The following is a 22,720-nucleotide window of genomic DNA, read 5'->3' as shown; positions in this document are numbered from 1 at the left end:
AATCTTTCAATAAATATGAAATTAGAGGGAATGGTTAAATATGAGTGAACAGAAAATGTAGAAAACTAAAATATCTTGTAATCCCCAAAATATCTTATATGTAATCTGAATAGTGATAGAAAATTATTTTTAGAGCAATTCTGTATCTTTTTCTGCTTCAGACTTAACTGTTCTTGTCTGTTGTCTTCATACAGGATACTTTATGAATCTTTTAAATCCTTTAATCCTGTAAATGAGTTTCACTTAGAGTGAAGATGAAAAGTATAAGTTAAATTGCCTATTGCATACTTGGCTGGGTATCTCTACTTAAGTTCTCAGCCTTAAGTGAGTGTCGTTTTGGTGCAAGGGCTACTGTATCAGGACTCATGATAGGTAGCAGTTCTAATATTAAAGCACCTGGTCTATTCCTTCAGTAATTATGTGCCTTTCAGTGTGCCTTAAATAAATATACTTGTTATAGAGATTTGCTTAGTACTTAAAGCGAGTTAAATTTTTGCCCCTAAATTTCTTGTCTTGCTTGATATCGATATAGATACCGTCATATAGTGTAACGTGTTTCGTCAAGAAAAAATAAGGAACATGATGAAGATTTTTCGCGCTAATTTTGGATCTCTTCTCCAGAGTTGGACATAGAAAATGCACCCTCTTGTGTCTTGTTGCAATTTGATCTGAATTTAAAGGCATGGCAAGCCATTTTGTTTACCACTGTGTTGACTTCCGTAAAAATACTTTAGTTAGCTTCAAGTTCTGCCAGTGCTGACTGGCATAATGCTAGCACACATCTCAGAATTGTTATGACGATTTGCTCTGTTATAGTCTCCTAGGGAGTGTGTTATTGTCTTTTGGGGGGGGAAAAACATGCAAGGCAAACGTGTTCTTCATCAGCATATTCTAGAAAATCCACAGTAGTGAGGTCAGGATAAATTCACAATACTTATCTCTCCTTAAATGTGCTTTGCCTGCTTTGATAATAGAGAAATGTGAGAAGCACTGCTTATCATGTGTTTGAGTTCCTGAAAATGTGCTTTGTATATATGATTTGTTATTTATTATTTGTTATTAGGAAGGCTGTATGTAACAGAAAAACTAATGGTAACTTAAGGTGGAAGGATACTTCTCTCTCATGTGAAAATAAAATAAGTGCAGTATAGAGCTGGTAGAACTAGTGAGGCCACTCTGAAATCAGCCAGGACTGAGACTCCTTCCAGCTCTTCGCTCCAGTGTCCCTGGAGTCTGGCCTTATGTCCTGAATCAAGAGGGATGCTAGCATCCCAGTCCAGATAGCAGGATGGAGCAGGTCAAGAACACATGCGTCCATCACACACGGCTTCTGCTTTTATCTTAGTCATAGCCACATCTAGCTGCAGGTGAAGGTAGGAATATGTTGTTTGGTTTTAAAATATCTGGGGAGCAATAAATGGCCAAGAAAAATCAAAGTTTGATTCCTAAAGAAAATGAAAAGTGGTATGTAATTTTTATAAGGGGTAGCTTATGGGGGTGGTCTGGGTGGCTCATTTGGTTGAACGTCCGACTTTGGCTTGAGTCATGATCTCACAGTTCGTGGATTCGAGCCCTGTATTGGGCTCTGTGCTGACAGCTCAGAGCCTGGAGCCTGCTTTGGATTCTGTGTCTCCCTCTCTCTCTGCCCCTCCCCTGCTTGTATTCTGTGTATGTCTCTCTCTCAAAAATAAATAAACATTAAAAAAATTTTTTTTAATAATAAATAAATAAATAATGGAAGCTTATGTTAGTTTGTTTTGATACTTTAGATCCCAGGAGGCCATGATTATATATATTTTTTTCTTAAAGTTTATTTATTTTGAGAGAGAGAGAGAGAGAGCGAGAGTGCATGCATGAGCAGGGTGTAGGGGTAGAGGGAGAAACAGAGAATCCCAAGCAGGCTCCATGCTGTCAGCACAGAGCTCCATGGGGGACTTGATCTCAGAACCGTGTGATCAGCACCTGAACACAATCAAGAGTCGGATGCTTAACTGACTGAGCCACCCAGGTGCACCCATGATTATATATTTCTTCTCTTCAAGGAATATAATGTATTGTGATTTAAAGCACTGTGGGATCATTTTTTAAAGCCTATAAAATAGTTTGGATTTGCTCTTGTAGTCTTCTCAACACTGACTATTGACAGTGATCTCATGTATTATTAACGTGCAAAGAGTACTTAATGGTAAGTACCTTTCTCGTATCTGATTTGAGCCACTGAATTCATGTTTGAGAATTCTACATCTTTCACACCAAAATTCTCCCTACAAGTTGTTAGAAATATTTTCACAAAGCATATGAAAACATATATTAAAAAATATTTCACATATTATGGTTTCAATGAAGTTTAACAATAGCACACATTAAATTTCTTCTCCTAAAGATAGCTTATAGTATGTATTACTATATTCTTGGTGATACTTCAGAACTCTTATGTGCCTGTAACATAACTGCTCGATTGGGTCAAATCACCATGAATCTTGTGATTCCAATGCTGTGAGAAGGCCTAAGGGTGTGTCTTAGATGTGTGAGTAGTATATTACTTCTAAACAAAACTAACTTATTAGAACCATTTTAGACAAAGGAATTTATATGAGTGCCTTTAGCTGAAAGACAAAAATATCTTAACCAGTGGCAGTTAGTACATGTTTAATGGCTTATTTACCCAGATGTTGGAGGGATAGGCAGAGGTGGTCACGGAGGTGAGGAACAGCCAAGACTTTGATGTGGAAGTCAGTTCTTTTCTTTTAAGAAAGAAAGGACAAAATAAAATGTGACTAATGATTCTCAGTATTTGTAATGTTTAATATGGAAAAGTTCATCTAGAAAGAAAGGAAGAGTTTTATGGTCTGACCTTTAAAAAAAATTGTTTTTAATGTTTATTTTATTTTTGAGAGAAAGAGAGAGAGACAGAGTGTAAATGGGGGAAGGGCAGGAGGGAGGGAGACACAGAATCCCAAGCAGGCTCCAGGCCCTGAGCTGTCAGCACAGAGCCTGACGGAGGGCTTGAACCCACAAACCGTAAGATCATGACCTGAGCCTAAGTCAGCATTTAACCGACTGAGCCACCCAGGCGCCCCTATGGTTTGACCATTTTAAAACATTGTTTCAGTTTCTGCCTTTACATTTCAACCTTTTAAAATAGAATTATGTGTAAATGGCCATTAAAACATCTTAAGAGCATTAGGAGTTTGTGGACTATCTTAATTCTCCCGTGTGATTGTCAGTTCTGCCTTTAGAAAAGGAAATTGGCTGATCCCATATAGCTATTTGCTGTTTGTCAGGTGTCACTAGAAATAAAAACAAAATAAATTTCAGGTAGGCATAAAGGAACTCCAGCATACTGGCACATAGATGGAAAATGACTTATAGGGGCATTTTTGGCAATTCAAGGCCAATAAAAAGGCCAAGTTCCTATATCTGTCCATCTGTCCAGTGGATGTTCATGTGCATCCATTTCCCTTACCCCCAGTATGGACCATTTGGATTCACAGCCTCAGAAGAGCAGAGTTCAGTGAAATCCTCTGCTGGGGATCAGCCTGCCTTGGGATGTAGGCCCCTTCTGATATTAACTTGAAACAACTTAGTAGTTTTTCACCTTACCTCAGACTCGATGTCACCATTCTGCAAAAGAGAGTACAAGACCTGCCTCCTAGAAAGAATTTGAGGAGCATAGATCATGTGGGTAAAGCTCATGGTACAGCCCCCAGTATGTGGTCAGTCGAGGGTGGTTGTTTCATTATGTTGAAACAGAACAGCTATCTTCTCTTCCCTACTTTTCCTCATCGCCCATCGAATGATGCTACCCTTGGCTTCCTGGGGCACACTAAGGAATAGGTGAGGTTCAAAGCAAATTTGGGGTTCTCTAGGGCTAAAACGTGTGCTGGATGGGGGTGGGGGATGATGGGAGAGAGGGTGGAGGTTTGGTCAGACATTCCCATGAATGGGATATTCATCTGCTGCTAGTGGGCTGCCTTATGTGGTCCTTTTATGATGTCACTGATTAAATTCCAAACCCTGTGAAAGTTGAGGCCTTAAAACTGGGCCTTCTTCATAGCAGCGAGCTCAGTGCTCAACCCCAAGCCATAGGTGTTCACTCAACAGTTTGTGACCAAACCTTCCTGGGTGACCGTAATGCGCCAGTCTCCCCTTTCACTGGAGTGAGAAAGAAAGCAGCCATATGTTACTGAAAAGAGCTCCACTGGCTGGTCTGGAACCCAGAGCACACAGGTGTCCCTGCTGTCAGTCACTGGTTGAAATATTTGTCTTAGAAACATTTTTAAACATGGACTAAACCGTAAAGGAAATTTTAGAGTAAAGTAAATTTTCTTATATTAGACGTTTTCAATTTATATAAGATCTTGTGCCAGATTGTTTAGAAAGAGGCTTAGTTATGTTTAATTGTATTTAATTTCTTTTTTTTTATTTTTTTTTTTAAATTTTTTTTTTCAACGTTTATTTATTTTTGGGACAGAGAGAGACAGAGCATGAACGGGGGAGGGACAGAGAGAGAGGGAGACACAGAATCGGAAACAGGCTCCAGGCTCTGAGCCATCAGCCCAGAGCCCGACGCAGGGCTCGAACTCCCGGACCGCGAGATCGTGACCTGGCTGAAGTCGGACGCTTAACCGACTGCGCCACCCAGGCGCCCCTGTGTTTAATTTCTTAAAGATCATATTTTTGGGGGTGCCTGGGTGCTCAGTCAGTGAAGCGTCCGACTTCGGCTCAGGTCAGCTGTCATGGTTCGTGGGTTCAAGCCTCGCATTAGGCTTTGTGCTGACAGCTCAGAGCCTGGACCCTGCTTCAGATTCTGTGTCTCCCTCTCTCTGCCCCTCCCCCCGCTCTCTCTCTCTCTCTCGCTCTCTCTCTCTCTCTCTCTCTCTCCTCTCTCTTTCTTGCTCTCTCTCTCGTATCTCTAGAGTTTTTGTTAAGCAGAAACAAAAAAATAAATAAAATTTTACTCCTCTGATTTCCAGAGTGGAAAAATTACATCCAGAATGGTGATATATTTCAAGTTTGGGGAAGAAAGCTGATAATAGAGATTCTTCTTGGTGCTTGGGAGATAAAAAATCATACCTGTCCTAAGTTGAATCCAGTATAGAGTTATTGCTTGAAATAACCAGGCCCCAGACTTGTAATTTATGATTTATGTTTAAATTAGTGTTTTCTTTGTTTCATGAAATTTTGGAATGTTGAGTTGACAAGCACTTAGTAACCTAGATTGTATCTTTAAGAATGTATTGTGTGATGTTAATCATAGGAGATGGAGCACCTCCGACAGTTGACTATGTTAGACTGAGTGCATCTTGCAACTAGATATTAATTTTTGTTGGTAGATGCTGGCAGATAGGTATTGAAAGCTCCATGCCCATGGTACTTCCACGTTCTAATCTATACTGTTAAATAAAATGATACTTGGATTGATCATGAAGAAAATTTTTCCTCCCGGCTTATTTGTGAGAGCAACTGCTGTTACTAATCAATGAGCTATAACTGCGAGAAGAGTCTTTGGGGGGAAAACAGTGTGATAGATGGTATGAGGGCTGATTATCTGACTATCCGTAGTTCCTTTCAGTCTAAAGGACTAAAAGGGCATGCCCCTACTGTTTTCCAAGGGGCATCTCTCCCTGTGTCCCAGACCGGGACCATTTACACACCAAATCCAGTGACCTTTGAATGGTCAGGCTGATGAATCAACCTCCAGCAACTTTTGACACTCATAGTGTGCTCTCTTCCACTCGTCCTTTCTTTTTGGCTTCTATGACATTTATGTCTCCCTGTTCCCCTGTTTGTGTCTTTCTTCTCTTCCTCCTTCCTGAATTCTCTTAGCATTGCCCAAATGTGAACATCCATCCCAGCTCACCTCAAACCCCTGCTTACAACTCCCTCGCACTGGATCTGACATGACACTTAATGTCATCCCAGCCACTCTTTTCCTACCGTAGCTCCCATAATCATCCAGACCTCTTTAGCAAGCTCTGGTCTTTGATGTTTTTACCCGGTATCTTCACTTTAAAGTAGCCGTAGGGGCACCTGGGTGGTTCAGTTGGTTGTGTGTTCGACTTCAGCTCAGGTCACCATCTTATGGTTTGTGAGTTCAAGCCCCACATCAGGCTCACTGCTGTCAGTGCTGAGCCAGCTTCGGATCTTCTGTCCCCCTCTCTGTGCCCCTCTCGGGTTCTTATGCACGTGTGCACCTTCTCTCTCCCTCAAAATTAAATAAACGTTTAAAGTAGACTTAGAGTACTCAAACTCAGTGCATTTAAAGTAAACTTCCCTCTCCTTATTCTTCCTTTATCCAGTGTGACTGTCCTGACTGCTCTGATAGAGCAAGTGTAATCTCTATCTCTTGTCACTTCTCCTCTTGAAAATTTCCATTCACTTCCCCTTTTCTATAAAACAAGCCCCAGGCTTCTTATTCTAAGGCTCAAACACCCTCCAGAATTGGCTCCAACCTACTTTCTAGCTTTATTTCTCAGTTAGGCCATGTGATCTCTTCCATTACTGTTTCACAACTATACCCCAGACCAAGACTTAGGAACCTGCCTGTCCACAGACAACTAATATGAATAAGTGAAGCCAGTGAGGGCAGAACCATGATAAACTGGTACACCCAGCATGAAAAAGGCAGCTCAGCTCTAAACCATGGTTGCTGTAGGACAACAACAGCAGACCTGGTGTTGCCAGATCTTCTGATTTTTAAATACTGTCACACAACAAAAAAAACATCTTTAAGGGCTAGAGAGGCCCAAAGACCATAAGATTGTGACTCAGCCACAGATCCACCCCCAGTCACTTCCATGCTTATGTTTATTTCACCTCTTTCTCCATACTTCTTACGCGTGCAGAGGTCATCCCATATGCTACCTGTTTGGTAAAAACCTTCCCTGGGATATTGGAGTCTCCTTCATCCCCTGCAACATTTATGATTTGTGCTGCCCAGTTGAAATATTACCTTATTTAAATTTACTTCCTGGGGATACATGTCTCAACTCCCTAACTCATTATGAGCATGAAACCGTGGGTCATTCTTATGTTTCCTGTCTCTTACCCTCTCGTCTCTTCTTAACAATGTCTTATATATAGTCAGTTCTCAATACTTGGTTTTTCTTGGTTGATGGGTGGCGTTTGGAGAACTGGGACAGGATCTAAATATTATTTTATGACAGTAAAGAACAGAGAGGACTTACTGAGTGCCTGATGTATTCAGGTTCTCTGCCAGATGCTTTAGATAAATTATTCTGTTTCATCCTGGCTGCAGTTCTGCTAGGTGTGGGTGTGATACCCAGTTACAGCTGCCTTAACTAAGGCCCTGAGAGGTTAAGTACAATGCCTAAGGCCATACAGGTAAAAATTCAGCTCTCCGATTCCCTTTGTATTTTTCACACTGTTTTCTAAGCTCCCAGCAGGCTTAGCAGACACATGCATGCACAAGCCACAAATGGGTTATAATTATAATTGTGCCTGGACACTGAGAGCAGCTGAGGGCTGAACTAGTAGGAGCTCATGGGACCTGTCACCTCCCTTACCCCCACGGTGACCTGCAAACATGGCCCTTGGTGTGGAGAAGGTAGGCAAGCCCTGTTTTGATTACTCCATGCTCCTTCTAGTGACATTTGTAAAAGGCAGCATGTGCAATGTAATACAGTTAAGAACATAATTTTTGGTATACTCTTTCCTTAGGAAAGAATGATGGGATTCCAAAACCAAATTTTACAAGGTAAAATAGATTTCGTTACTTGAAGAGTGCCACCCAAGTTCTGTCTGGAGGAAGCTCCTGTCATTAAAGAGGTGACTTTTCAGACAGATATGATATAGAAACAGCATTAAGTGAATAAGCGTTTCTTGTGTGATCAATATTGAAAACTAAAATTAGAGCTCAAGATTTGGTGGTTTTAGAATAGTTAAGGAATACTCTGGTAGAACTGTAAAAGTATACAGGAATTGAGTGAGTTTAAAAGCTGTGGTAAACAGCTGCATTTGAGGTCATTAATATCGCTTTCAGAAATGGAAAATTCATTGAGAAAGAAGCATATTTTTAACAGCGTAGCACTTTAACCTATGATTCAATCATGAACATTAATTTTTTTTAACTTGTGCTTAATCAAATTACATGGTACATTTTGGCACTGCTTCTCAAAAATAATGGCAAGTTGTAACATTCCAGGGCCAGAAATGAGACCTTTTATGTACAAAGTTTTTTGGCTTCTTGAAATCAAGGTTAAAGTAGAACATATTTAAAGTGCCTTAAATTCCATTGCATCTGAAGTAGAAATACATGTGAAACAAAATTGCTAATAGTACTTAGGGAATATGGGTTAGTATAGAAATGTTGAATATTCACATTACCATACTTAGATTAAATAGCTACTAAAGGCAGTTGTCTGTCAAAATTTTATCATTTGCTTTCTTGGCAATTCACTTATACCCACCCCCCACCCCCAGAAAAAAACATTAAGCTTAGACCTTTTTGAGACATTTAGATCAGTTTCTCTTATTGACTACATTTACATAACAGAACCCTATAAAAAGGATCTGTACCAAACTGACACAAGTCTTAGGGTGCTCTAGAAACATTATGTTTTACAGAAGTGAAAATTTTGAGTTCTTGATACACTTAAAATGAGAATGGGAAAATACTTTAATTTTTCCATAAAAGAAAAATACATTCATGGGGCACCTGGGTGGCTCAGTCAGTTAAGCAACCGACTTCGGCTCAGGTCATGATCTCGTGGTTCTGAGTTCCAGCTCCACATCAGGCTCTGTGCTGATGGCTCAGAGCCTGGAGCCTGCTTCGGATTCTGTATCTCTCTATCTCTCTGCCCCTCCCCCACTCACACTTTGTCTCTCTGTCTCTCTCTTAAAAATAAATAACATTTAAAAAATTTAAAAGAAAAAATAAATTCAAATAAAATCGAATAGAAACAGATAATTCTTGTCTTACACCTTAAAATGAAAACAGTAACAGATGATAAGTCTCATATTAACATCATTATGGTGAATAATAGACATGAATATTAGAGACATTTCTATCAAAGCTTTAGATTTTGACCACACATTGATATATTTTATTTCAAGTGAACATAGTGCTTAAAACTGTAATAGTATTTGCTTTCCAGCAATAAGTATGATAAGTACATACATACTGATGATAAGTACATAAGTATGTTATCAGCATGTTTCTTTTATACTGCAAGAGTACTTCCTATATTTAAAAAAGCCACAACATAAATATTCTTTTATTTGGGGGGAGGTATGTTGTGTGTGTGTGGGGGGGTAGTATTCCAAAAAGGATGGCTGAATATTTTTGTCAGTGATGAGTTAAGAATTTGGGATTCAGTTTAGTGATTGATTTAATGATTAGAATTTCAAAGGAAAGCTTTTTGTGTATTAATACCTAGGTATTCACAGAGTTGGAAAGGAAAATGAATATATCTTTTTATTCAGAATGTTAGTGTATATGGCAACTATGAAATTGTTTAAATGAGAGATATTTTTATACACAAAGGTGCTTTGCTGCCTAAGTCTTAAATTACTATTAATTAAGCATTATATAATATAATAGATAATTATAGTGTTTTAATGTCGATGCCAGTGGATTTGCTACTCTTTCTAAATGGCTATTGTTGGCTAATAGTCTTCAGGGGATCATTTATGTAGCCATTGTGGTTCTAAAAATATCCCTAAATGCCATGGGACAGCCTTTTTTGAAACATGGCTGTTATAAAATGCATTTTTATCTGAAGTGTGTCCTTTTGATTATATCATTCATTTACTTTCATGTGCAGCAAAAAATAGCAATACTGAAAAAGAAGGGAAAGATCTTTATACATAAAAAAAATTTCATAACAATATGTTATGTAGGGAAAGATGTGAATCAAGGGTATTGAGAAACTGTTGTATTCATTAGGATTTTTAGCTATTTAGTAGGATTTTAACCAGAGATGTTTTCATGTAGCCTCATTGTTTTTATTTTAATTAATATTTCTATGGCAAGGAGATAATTAGGTAATGCTGTTGAATATTAAATATAGCAGAAGCTTAGGGGAAAGCATTTCTGGGTCAAAGCCCTTAACAAAATATTGTCATGTGTGAGCTGATTAGTTGAATTGAATGCCAAATGGTTTTGCCACCATACAACCAGAATCTTAGAGTCACTCAGTTCATTATCTAAGGCTGTTCCAGAATGGAATGATTGGTTATGTCAAAGTTTAATGGCATTCATTCTAATTTCAGTTGCTAATGGAGTAAATTTTGATTAGAGAATAGTTCCAGTCTCCTTAAATTAGCTAAGTGTAAGAACATCCCAGAGAGACTGAACCTGCATTTTGAATGCTGAGTGTATGAGGTTCTCAGGGCCTCACCCAGTGCTTTCTGTATATTGTTGGCTCTGATCTATAAGGGCCCACAGAGAACCCTAAAATAGATTCTAGGCTACTCTGTGATTCTTGCTGCCTGTATCTAACATTGTATGCAAAAAAGACTCCCATTTCTAATTAGACCAGAGACATTGAGGATTTTCATCAACTACATTTAGTACAAAGCAGTGTTAGACTTTGGGAACATCCCTGTTCAGTAGTGTCCCAGAGTAATACGATAGTTCTCAAGTTGTATTCCAAAATATCCTAGGGTTCAGACATTATGCCATTAAACTATTTTGTTTAAGTTTGTTTATTTTTAAGAGAGAGAGCACAAGCAGGGGAGAGGCCAAGAGAGAGGGAGAGAATCCCAAGCAGACTCCATATTGTCAGTACAAAGCCAGACACAGGGCTCGAACTCACAAACCATGAGATCATGACCTGAGCTTGAAATCAAGAGTCAGACACTTAACTGACTAAGCCACCCAGACGCCCCTATTGAAACTATTTTAAAAACCGTGATGAAGGACGCAGAGTTTCAAAAGTATATTTCAAACTCTCCATTAGGATAACCAAGCAATGAACTTATGCTGCCAGATTAACTAGTTTTGGGGCAGGTCTTAGAGTAAACCTTCTCCCGCCTTTGTTGCGCACGCGTAGATGCACGTGTAGAGATGGAATCTCTTCTGTGAATTTGGAAATTACATTGAAAGTCAGAGTTTGCCAGTGACTTTTGTAAGCAGGCGCTCTAGTGGAGAGCTCCTGGCTCTTCTGTGAATATAGGATGTGCGTGTGCGCTCACACTAAATCGTCCAACCAGCCACATTGCCACAGTTGCCTGTAAAGCTCTATACTGGGCTGTTCTTTCCCCTTACACACTTACAGTGTATAGATCTTAATTTAGGCCTACTGAGGCCCAGACACATCTGTTTGAGAACTTACTTTTACAAGAAATAGTAAGTTGGAACAGTGACTGTTAACATACTGCAGTGTGATACAACATTATAAGTGTAGGCTTATTTTACGGTATAGGCGCCATTTGTCAAACTCATTTTTTAATAAAGAATAGTGTTACTTAGTATAAATAAATAAATATCTTTGAAAAAAACCTTTCTTAATACTTCTCCTTAACATCTATGGTTCATTTCACTTAAGGGCATTTTGCAATTAGAAAGCAAGCTTGTTTTTTTGTTTTTTTGTTTTTTTTTTTTTTTTTTAACATTACCATTTGCCACTTATTTGTGTAAATCAGGATTATCTTGATGTTCTGCAACCAAACAAAACAGAATTAGTGAAGCAGGGACAACTGATATAAGACTGTAGATGTCATTTACTACCTCTTTATAGCAGAGTTTTGTGTTCATAAACTTTGTTGTTTCACATGGATCAACTTTTACAGTAAATGTTATTGGTTATTTATAAAAATTCTGGAATTTTTCCAGTCTTCAACGTAGAGCTATAGGGCTCTATACTGGGCAATTCTTTCTACTTACATACTTAGAGTAGCAGTTAGAGAGCTTAAATGCTATTGAGTATACAGGCTCATTAGTCTCACAACTTAATGCTATTTCAATTATCTAGAAATTTGATGGCCAGAATGTAATGGACATGAAAATGAAATCATATAGTAAAATGAATTTTAAGTTAAGGAGGGTGGATAAAGACTATTATGGCCAGAGCCCTACTTTGCATTCTACATGTAATTTTTTTCTATCAATTTGGAAGTGATATTGGGGGATGAGAGTTTGCCTGTTTAGGTATTCCATATGACATGTAAGCTGCACTTTTCTTAGAACACTCATGGCCAAGAGGCAAGAGAGAAAAACAAATCAAACTTGTTTTTGTTGGTTGAGGAGGTAGGAAAGGGATTGGGAAGGAGCATATTGTGATACATTTTACCAGTTCCCCATTTTTAGTGAGACTTAGCTCTGTCTCTCTCTCTCCATAGCAGTAACAACATCACCTGCCACTTTCCCAACTTCTTACAGATGCCTTTGAAAGAGAAAGGTGAATGGTCTTGGAACCTGATCTGTGTTCTTTAAGTTTATTATCCTACTTTATTATCCATTGTTCTTGCCCTAGACTTAGGTAACAGAAAACCTTAATTTATTAAAACATGCAGGCTTCATTTCCTGTAGGATTGGAGTATATACCCCAGAAATATTGTGAAATTTATTTTTCAGAAGACTTTATTATGTATTGGTTTTCCATAACGTCTTTACCCACAGAAGTAAATCATGTTTTAGGGAGTAAAAAAAAAGATGACAAAAGTATGTTTAGAGAGCCTTGCAAAAAAAAAAAAATTACTTCATAGCTTGAGGTATTCTGTGTAAGGAGTTTAAAAAATCTTGGGGCGCCTGGGTGGTGCAGTCGGTTAAGCATCCGACTTCAGCCAGGTCGCGATCTTGCGGTCCGTGAGTTCGAGCCCCGCGTGAGGCTCTGGGCTGATGGCTCAGAGCCTGGAGCCTGTTTCCGATTCTGTGTCTCCCTCTCTCTCTGCCCCTCCCCCGTTCATGCTCGGTCTTTCTCTGTCCCAAAAATAAATAAACGTTGAAAAAAAAATTTAAAAAAATAAAAAATCTTAACTTGAATAAATGATGTATTTTGTGGCTAAAATTCTCCTATCCTAACCCCTCCCACACCCACCACCATGTAATCATGTTTCTGCCACACACTGTTTTAGAGACTGGAGAAGCAGTTGTCCCTCTTACCACCAGTTCGCTTACCTTGTGTTTGTTTTTCTTGCTTCGCAGAGACCCTCCTTGATGACTTCCTTCTCACGTACACGGTCTTCATGACAACTGATGACCTGTGCCAGGCACTACTAAGGCAATATCCTTCATTAACTTCAGAATGCTGCGTCGGCTTCCCTTCAGACCGATGTCTCGCATTAGTAATTAACTGCCTTTCCTAATTTCCTCAGCCCCTCTGTAGAGTGTGGATATGTTAAATATTAACGTAATGATATCCAAGGTAAAAGACGACACGAGACAGAATTGACAGGGGAAGCTGGAAAGCAGGGCTGCTGTTTTCACCTTCTAGGTCATGGGTAAATTGTACTGTTTGTATTATGTTTTCTTCCAACATAGGTCTCAAGACTTTAGAGAACTGGAGGTAACTTTAGCATAGTGGGTGTACCCCAGAGTCAAGAGGCTGAGTGGATTGGCAGTAAGTGAACTTGTGAGTTCGTGCCAGAGGTTCGTGCCAGCGGTTAGTGCCAGAGGACTTGTGCAAGAAAACGTACACACATGATGGCACGGTTCTCCACAAGTCCGGGATCAGACCAGCTGTCCCCCATGTGGGAGGTCTAAACTACGCCCTGGAATCAACTGCCGTCTCTTCAGAGCTTTGTGAAGACATGTGCTGTTAGAATGATGGATGGGATTAGAAGGTTAATGACCAGTTAAGGAAGCTTTATGATTTGATGCATTAACTAAGAGGGATGCAACAGAGGAAAGGCCAAAAAGCCAAGCCAAGTAAATTTACTCAAGAGTTTCCACACAGGCCTCTTGACTCACAATGTTCAAGGAAGGTGCTTCAGAAGCATTTAAGAAGCCTGGTAACTGTCAGATTTTTACCAAACTAAACTGAAGATTCCACTTGAGCTCATGTGAACATTTTCGGAAAGACAGATTTTGTGTGTGTGTGTGTGTGTGTGTGTGTGTGTGTGTGTGTGTATACCTAGGTTTTATTGAGCCCTCAATGGTAATGGTCTTGGCAATATTCTTTTCCTGTTAAATAATTGTTCTATTTCTCCCCTACTTTACAGCCTTTTCCTGCTTAAGAGAATACCTTCAAACTCCATAAAGGGCATAATTGAAATAAAATCTCTCTTAATAATACGTTAACTAGAAATGGTGATTCGTTTTTAGTGCTTTGTTATCATAAGAGCACACAAAGCTACAGATCTTGTGAAACTTTATAGAACTAGTTCATAAAACTGATCTTGAAAAATTAGCAGTTTTGAATTTGGAAAATTTCTAAACCAGATTTCTTCCACAGCTCTCAAGTGGGTGTTACTAAGAAATTCTGTAATAATTTCAGAATTACACTTTAAAAGTGTTTTAGGGGCACCTGGGTGGCTCAGTCAGTTGAGCGTCTTCAGCCCAGGTCATGATCTCGTGGTTCATGAGTTCGAGCCCCACATCAGGCTCACAGCTGTTCAGCGCACAGCTTTGGGTTCTCTGTCCTCCTCTCTCTGCCCCTTCCCTGCTTGCCCTCTTTCAAAAATAAATAAACATTAAAGAAATTATTAAAAGTGTTTTAGGAAAATATCAATGAGCTAGTTTCTTCTACATTTTAATGCTAACGTTTTCCCAAAAGTATTACCATCTATTAAACAACATAGTTTGTTTTATAGCAAATAAATGCCTTCAAATCATTGTTTTTAAATATGATCCTAATATAATTTGTGATTGTTACTAAGTAATATAATGCATCATAAAATTTCTCTGAAGAATCTATAAAACTTTACCATAAGAATGTTTTGAGTCTTTGACAGACATTTTTTGAGAGAGAGAGACCGTGTGCACCAGGGAGTGGCAGAAGGAGAGGGAAAGAGAATCTTAAGCAGGCTCCATACTCAGCGAGGAGCCCGATGCAGGGATCGATCTCACGACCATGAGATCATGACCTGAACCCAAATCAAGAGTCGGACGCGTGACCAGCTGAGCTACCCAGAGGTCACTAAGACATTGTATATGAAACTTTAGTTCAGATTCTTAGCAGTCTTGTTACTAATTATCAAAACTTATGAAATCCATAACATTTTTTAAGTCAGGAGTCTTCCTACATGACTATTTCAATATACTTGCAGACTCTGCTTTTTGTGAAATAATACGAACCACAAACAAAAGTATGGCATCCTTATTTAATTTAAGAGATTTTTTGGTACACCTTAGTGAAGATATCTTATATATCCTCCTATCACCTTCTAAGAGTGGTCTGAATTATTTTTTGTTTGTCCCCCATGTTTTTTGACTATTATTTACAGATTAGAGCCATTTATACTGTTTTTGGATATCTTAGATGGGTGCTTTTACAGTGATAGAATTTTATACTTTTCAGGTTTTGTCATCATCAAGAGCATTATGTGAGCTCACAGGTTTAGTCTAGCTAATGGTCAGTGCATTACACTGAAAGTAAATCTTATCCAGTGCCTTCCCACTATTCCCCTCCTCCAGCTACATTTATAAATCAATATAATCTAGCATGGGAAAAATGTGTAAGAGTAATATACCCTGATACAGAAAACAGAATAATCCAAATGTTAAATTTAATCAGTAAACATTTTTAAAAATATATCTTGGGACATCTGGGTGGCTCAGTCAGTTAAGTGTCTGACTTGGGCTTAGGTCATGATCTTATGATTTGTGGGTTCGAGTCCTGTTTCAGGCTCTCTGCTGACCCAGTAGAGCCTGCTTCAGTTCCTCTGTCACCTCTCTCTCTGCCTTTCCCCTGCTTGTTCTCTTTCTGTGAAAAATAAATAAGCATTAAAAAAATCTATCTATGTCTATATCTAGACAGATATAGATAGATATAGATATAGATATATAGATATAGATATATAGATATAGATATAGATATAGGTATAGATATAGATATAGATATATCTTGCAGAAAGAACAAGATTAAGCAAATAAGTGGTAGTAACTGTGAATGGAGAGGAGCAGCTGAACTGTCAGTCCCTGAACTTGCTTTGTCCTCCAAGTCCATAATTGTAGAACATATATGCAGTGGTACTAAAAAGCTCATCTCTTGACTACACATGCTGACCTAAAAGAAAGAAGCTGTTAGTACTTCCTAATTTTCTAGGTTTTCTTTATATTAGTCAGGCCATGATAGTCACAATAAAAGAAGAACCTGATATCTGCACAAGTGAAAATAATGAAGGATACAAATCTTTATATTTTGCCTTTTTAGAGAAAAACCAGGAAAAAATAGAAGCTTTAACAGGTTCTTTGTGTGTTTGCCTGAGTTTATTTCACAGATAGAAATAAAAAAAAAAAATCAAATGTCCTTAATGTGTTTTTGCAGACTTGGGAGACAGTGACTGAAATATGTTTTAAAATATTTACAAAGGCTGAAATAGATATTTCTATTTTGCAATTATGTATCAGCATTAAAGAGTGTAGATTCCTGTCCAGCAACCCCAAAGCCTATCTGTCCTTGAAATCATAGCATTTCCTATTCTGATTTAACTTTCCATTGTATTCAAGATAGTCATAAATGATCATTTGGAGAACAAAAACACTAGATTGGTTTGGAAAATGCGAAGCTTCTGTCTCATTCCTGTGGCTTAAACACGTTGCTTTTGAGGTTGTTCTTTTTACACAATTTTAACAGCATAGTTAACACATGGTCGGTGACTGTATACAAATTAGGAAATATTTATGAGTATAATAAAAATTAAGGTACTCTGATATCTCATTACCTTGAGAAGCCACTGTTAACTTTCAATATATATTATTCCAGGTAATGAAAATTTTCATATAAATAAGCATAGTTAACAGAAATGGATCATCCCATCATATTTTCTCACTTGCTTTCGTACTCAACAATACATGGTGTGGTTTTTGTTTTTTAATTTTTTTAATTTATTTTGAGAGAGAGACAGAGCAAGTGGGGGAGGGGCAGAGAGAGAAGGAGAGAGAGAATCCCAAGCAGGCTTTACACTGTCAGTGCAGAACGTGATGCCAGGTTTGAACTCACGAACAGTGAGATCATGACCTGAGCTGAAACCGAGTCGGACGCTTAACTGACTGAGCCACCCAAGCGCCCAACAATACATTGTGAACATCCACTGTCAGTAAATGCACTATAAGGTCATCAGTTTTATGGCTGTAGAATAGCCTATTAATGCATATGTGATAATTTAGTTAACTATCCACAGTGTTTGAAGCATTTACTTTGTTCCTGTTGTACTTTTTTTCATTCCAGTGAAAATGAAAATCAGCAGTCCTTTTTAATTGTGTCTGCACTTTTATCCAGTCCCTTTTTTCCAAGAAAATTCCTGGGGTTGGGCATTTAAATCATATCACAAATTATGCTCCAGAACTTTGTGCTCATTTGGGACTACTTGAGAAGTAACTGGTTTTATAAATTGTGGATTTCTGAAGATCAGAGGATACCTGGCCTAGTTCTGATCCAACTTTTATGGCAAGTGTCTACCTATGTAGTGACACCAGATCTCTTGGAGCCACCCTTGAAATTCATTGGTCTCTCTCTCTCTCTATCTGCCCCAACCCACTCGCATTCTGTCTTTGTCTCTCTCAAAAATAAATAAACATTAAAAAAATTTTTTTTTAAAAAAGAGGGCGCCTGGGTGGCTCAGTCGATTGAGCGTCCAACTTCGGCTCAGGTCATGATCTCACAGTTCGTGAGTTCGAGCCCCGCATCGGGCTCTGTGCTGACAGCTCAGAGCCTGGAGCCTGCTTCGGATTCTGTGTCTCCCTCTCTCTCTGCCCCTAACCCACTCGCATTCTGTCTCTGTCTCTCTCAAAAATAAATAAACATTAAAAAATTTTAAATAAAAAAAAAAAAAGAAATTCATTGGTCTCTTAGAATCTCTTCATGGTGACATTGACCCATGCTGCTGTATGGAACTGTGTCAGCACCTATCAGTGCAAATCATCTAATTAACCTTCACGACCTGCCACCAAGTGCATAGAAATCATTTCCTGGGTTTACTTACTTTCGCTCTTTCCAGTGCATAACTTTTGCTCTTCCTACACATATACTTTTCCTCTGGCATGCTTAGATACTTGTAGATTCTTTGGAAAACGATTTAGCATATTTTGAGAAAACAGTAGATAGATCTCTTTATATTTTTACTTCCAAGAACGCAATATTCTTTCTTAACCATTTGCACCTATTCTGCTAAGAAGTATCAAGGCAAAGAAGAAAACTCAGATGTTCCTTGTCGGAAACGTAAGGTTTTACATCTCGTGTCCCAGTGGATTGCTCTGTACAAAGACTGGTTACATGAAGACGAACATTCCAAAATGTTCTTAAAGGTAATCTGGTGACTTCCAGATATTATTTGATGCCAAATGACTGATTTTATTTTCATTTATGCATTTCAAAAAATCTCATTTGTAGATTGTAGTCATTCAACTTTTATGTAATGTTAAAGCTGTGACTCAAAATATTAATGTCTTGATTTTTGAGTCCTGATATTTTGCACATAGAAATTTTTTTAATGGTGAAGAATTCATTATGAAAAAATGGAAAGGGCTAGTTTTACATTCACTCATTTAAGTTTATTTTATATGATTCATGGGAATTTTGATTCCAGATGAAATAATTAAGGTAGGTAAAATAAAACATACTTGAAAACTTGACCGTATTAATACGTTGAGATTTACTCTAAGTTTGAACTAACCAGTCCCACATATACAATATTTGGATAAGAAAAATGATTTATCATTTAAAAACTCTATTGACAATACATGCATTATGAAAGTTTTTCAGACCATGATGTATTTTGAGAATTTTATGCACTAATAATTTGCAAAATGGGTACTAACCTAGACTTACATTTGGAATTAGATAAATGTATATATTTTTCTAATTGTTCATAGGCTGCCATATCTTTTCCACACAGATGATTCTCTGGAGACAATATGTAGACCATTGGATTCCTTGGCCACCAAAGCCATATTAGCTGTACAGGCTAACACAGAGAAGGAGTAGAATGGAAATTCGAGTAGGGAGCAGGTCTATTTCAGACAAGTGTTCAAATTGATTTTGCCTCTCATGAAGGAAATCACTTTGATTTCAAAATTCAGATGTCATTTAGACATCCACTTAAAAATTGGTTTAACCAACTCTTTGCCTAAACTAATGTTATTTTCAAAACAACTAGGTAATAGAATTTAATCGATTTTTTTTCCTCCTAAATGACGATATGGATATTATGTTTTTAAAAAAATTTTTTTTTCAACGTTTCTATTTATTTTTGGGACAGACAGAGACAGAGCATGAACGGGGGAGGGGCAGAGAGAGAGAGGGAGACACAGAATCGGAAACAAGCTCCAGGCTCCGAGCCATCAGCCCAGAGCCTGACGCGGGGCTCGAACTCACAGACCGTGAGATCGTGACCTGGCTGAAGTCGGATGCTTAACCGACTGCGCCACCCAGGCGCCCCTGTTTTTTTAAATATAGAATAGGCACGGAACTCTTGAGTAGCCTTCCAGAGACCTGTAAGTTTCCAGCATTGATTACTTAAAGCCCCTGAAAGCTGTGAGGGAGCCACACAATTGAGTGAGGGGCTAGGAGGTAGAATCCCACGTAGCATCTCACAGTTGTCTGGTTTAACCCCCTGTATAACCCTGCTTTCCACCTGATCCCTCAGCAGGGTAACCATGGTCTCAGTCTTAATCCTTACAGAATAGGCATTTCAGCTGCCACTTTTCTCCCCCCCTCCCCCAGACCATATACAGGAATGTACTGGATGATGTGTATGAATATCCAATACTTGAAAAAGAACTGAAAGAATTTCAAAAGATACTTGGAATGCACCGTCGTCAGTGAGTATTTAATTTTCTGTATTGCCATTAATAAAAGAAAGCAGCAAGTGTGATCAAATTTGGATGTTTTAGAAATTTTTTTAAACATTTATTTATTTTTGAGAGACAGAGACAGGGAACGAGAAGGGGAGGGGCAGAGAGGGAGGCAGACACAGAATCTGAAGCAGGCTCCAGGCTCTTAGCTGTCAGCACAGAGCCCGATGTGGGGCTCAAACCCACGAACCATGAGATCATAACCTGAGCCGAAGTCAGATGCTTAACCAGCTGAGCCACCCAGGCACCCTGGATGTCTTATAAAGGTCATCTTGAGGGATGCCTGGGTGGCTCAGTCGCTTAAGCATCCGACTTCGGCTCAGGTCATGATCTCATGGTTCGTGCGTTTGGGCCCCGCATCGGGCTCTGTGCTGACAGCTCAGAACCTGGAGCCTGCTTCGGATTCTGTGTCTCCCTCTCTCTCTGCCCCTTCCCCACCTCTCTAAAATAAATAAACATTTAAAAAAACATTAAAATTCATCTTGAACATTCTGAATCAGGATTCCTTCTTGATTCCTTGGCTTTTCTATAGTAAATTGTGTATTTTGTTTTTATATCAAAATGAACACAAAACTAAGGTTGTTGACTATTTTGTTTAACCCTCTTTAATACGGTAGAAACCATAACAACCTTCGTACATAAAAGCAATTATTTAATAAGTTATTTAATGTTAAAAATATAAACATTTAACTTGATGTTTTGGGGGCTCACAGCTATGTCTGATGGAATAAGGAAAAAAAATTTTATAGGTAGGTTTCAGCAAGTCACAAAGCATTTTTAAAGCTCCATTTTATGGATTCCCTGAGGTTTCTTTATCAGTTTAGAAAGTTTAAAAAAAAAAACCATTTGCTCAATGACTTTTGGCATGTGTAAGTATCCCTGAGGTATCTATCATTAGTCTTTCAAGTTGCCAATACCTGACTTAACCACTGACCCTCCTTATTAATTTTGGTAAATGAAAGCATCAAGTCATTATTCAGTTTTCAGATACAGCTGCAAAGTTAATCTGAAGGGAAAAACTGTTCTCTGATTTACAGTGTAGTTTGTACATAGTAAACATGAAATACATGTGTGTCAAGTTGTGAGAAACTTCTATTAAGATTTCAGAAGTCACAAAGGCACTTCTCAGAGAAAATGTTAACTCAGGCCTCTCAGATGACTAATTTGAGATTTAAAGCCTGACCTAATTTTAGTAAAGAGAGATCCTGTTGCAAATTAAGTGTCTATATAAATTAATTTTAGGGCACAAACAAATCACGTGGAAGTTTTCGTCCTCAATCGTGAAAATCACACACTTAGAAATTCAGAAATGAGATGCAGTTTAGGACGGTGTTAGAAACACGTGTTGTAAATTTGGGTGGTCTTCCTTTGTCACAGTCTACACCACAAGAAGCCCCCATCACCTAAGAGCAGTATGAGATTGTGAACAAATACATGAAGCAGAAAAGAAAAAGAACCTTTACATCAGAATAATCCTCCACATGGAAGCTGTTCTTTGCTGCAAGACAGGCCTTGTTACCCTTGAGAAACTTCAATTCATGGCTTAATACATTTACATGCATTAGATGTACTAATGGAACTTGATATATCCCATTAAAAAAACTTACATAAAATGTGAAATAATTAATTAAAATAAGAAAATGATCTCTTCTACCAAAGAGGCAAGAAGATGATCTCTTAATTCTGGGAGAAGATTTGAGCTGGGGACCTGCAGGATGTCCACCACACAGGGAAACATTCTGGAAAAGATGCTCCTTGCGTTGACTTAACTATCTGAAGCACAATAATTTCACTTAAAATCCATCAGTATATGAGAAAACTTAAGAGTTTCTGTGGACTGAATAAATCCAGTTGTTCCCTCAGCATTCACTTTCTGTGGGTAGAAAGTAAAATACGCCTGTGGAGTAGATGGCATCTTTTCTTCCTGGTTCGCTTAAAATCCAGAGCCCAATGTCAAGGGTGTTCTACCTAGTGACCTAATGAATACTGGGTTTTATCTTTTTGAAAAGCAGAAAACCTCTGCCCAGTACCTGAAAAGTAGTCTTCTGTGACAATCATTGCATTAACACAGGGTTTGGGACAAAGACTGACTTCTTGTCCTTTTTCCTTTCAGCACTGTAGATGAATATTCACCACAAAGGAAGGTGAGGCAGACCTCTCTCTCTCTGAAATGGGGCCATCAAGCTTGGAGACCTTGCCTTGCCTCACTGGCATTTCTTCATAAGGAAAATGAGTGTTGCCTCCAGCAGAACAGGGGCAGGCAGGGAAGCCTGGGGCTAGACCTTGCGAGCACCTTCCTGCTTCACTTCAGTTTCCCTGTGCTAGTACAGATCCGGTTGTACCCATATGCCCTTGACTTGTCGTTCTGAGTATTTTTGGAGTCTTAGAGTTGCCCCACTGTTCCCAGAATCATATAAATTTGAATTTGAACTATTGATGGGAAAAGAAAAAAGAAAAAAAATGCAGGCAAGAATCTTGACTGCAAGCATGAGGAAGTCGAGTAAGCAAAAGCTTTGCCCTTTTCAACCCAACAAAAGGAGAAATGGTAGCAAGAAAGAACGTGTTTCCTATTCACCTTGAAGGGGAAATGCACCGTGAACTGTCGGGCACAGGTTTTGTAGAAGCTGATCTATCAAGTGGAGAATTATAATGAATAATCTACTTATTTCCCTTAAGCAAGTCATGGTGCCACAGCAGAAGTATGCAACTTTGTCCCCTGCTTTATCCAGAACTCCTCGATCCACAAGCACGGTTGATGTTGGGATGTCTAGAGAAGAATACATGGATTTTTGCAGTAGC

General features: G+C 38.6%; 1 protein-coding gene across 1 annotated transcript in view; it reads left to right on the top strand.

Moving 5' to 3' along the window:
* RAPGEF5 (Rap guanine nucleotide exchange factor 5) overlaps nt 1–22,720 on the top strand; it is a 227,518-nt gene that overhangs the window by 165,086 nt on the left and 39,712 nt on the right. Inside the window, 4 exon segments of the mRNA XM_030308087.1 lie at nt 13,112–13,190; nt 18,229–18,373; nt 19,791–19,888; nt 22,035–22,065. Coding sequence (XP_030163947.1) covers nt 13,112–13,190; nt 18,229–18,373; nt 19,791–19,888; nt 22,035–22,065 — 353 coding nt within the window.

Source organism: Lynx canadensis, chromosome A2 (assembly GCF_007474595.2).
Source record: "Lynx canadensis isolate LIC74 chromosome A2, mLynCan4.pri.v2, whole genome shotgun sequence".
Lineage (NCBI taxonomy): Eukaryota > Metazoa > Chordata > Mammalia > Carnivora > Felidae > Lynx > Lynx canadensis.
Note: the sequence above shows the minus strand (reverse complement) of the source record. Positions and strands in the feature narration are given on the sequence as shown.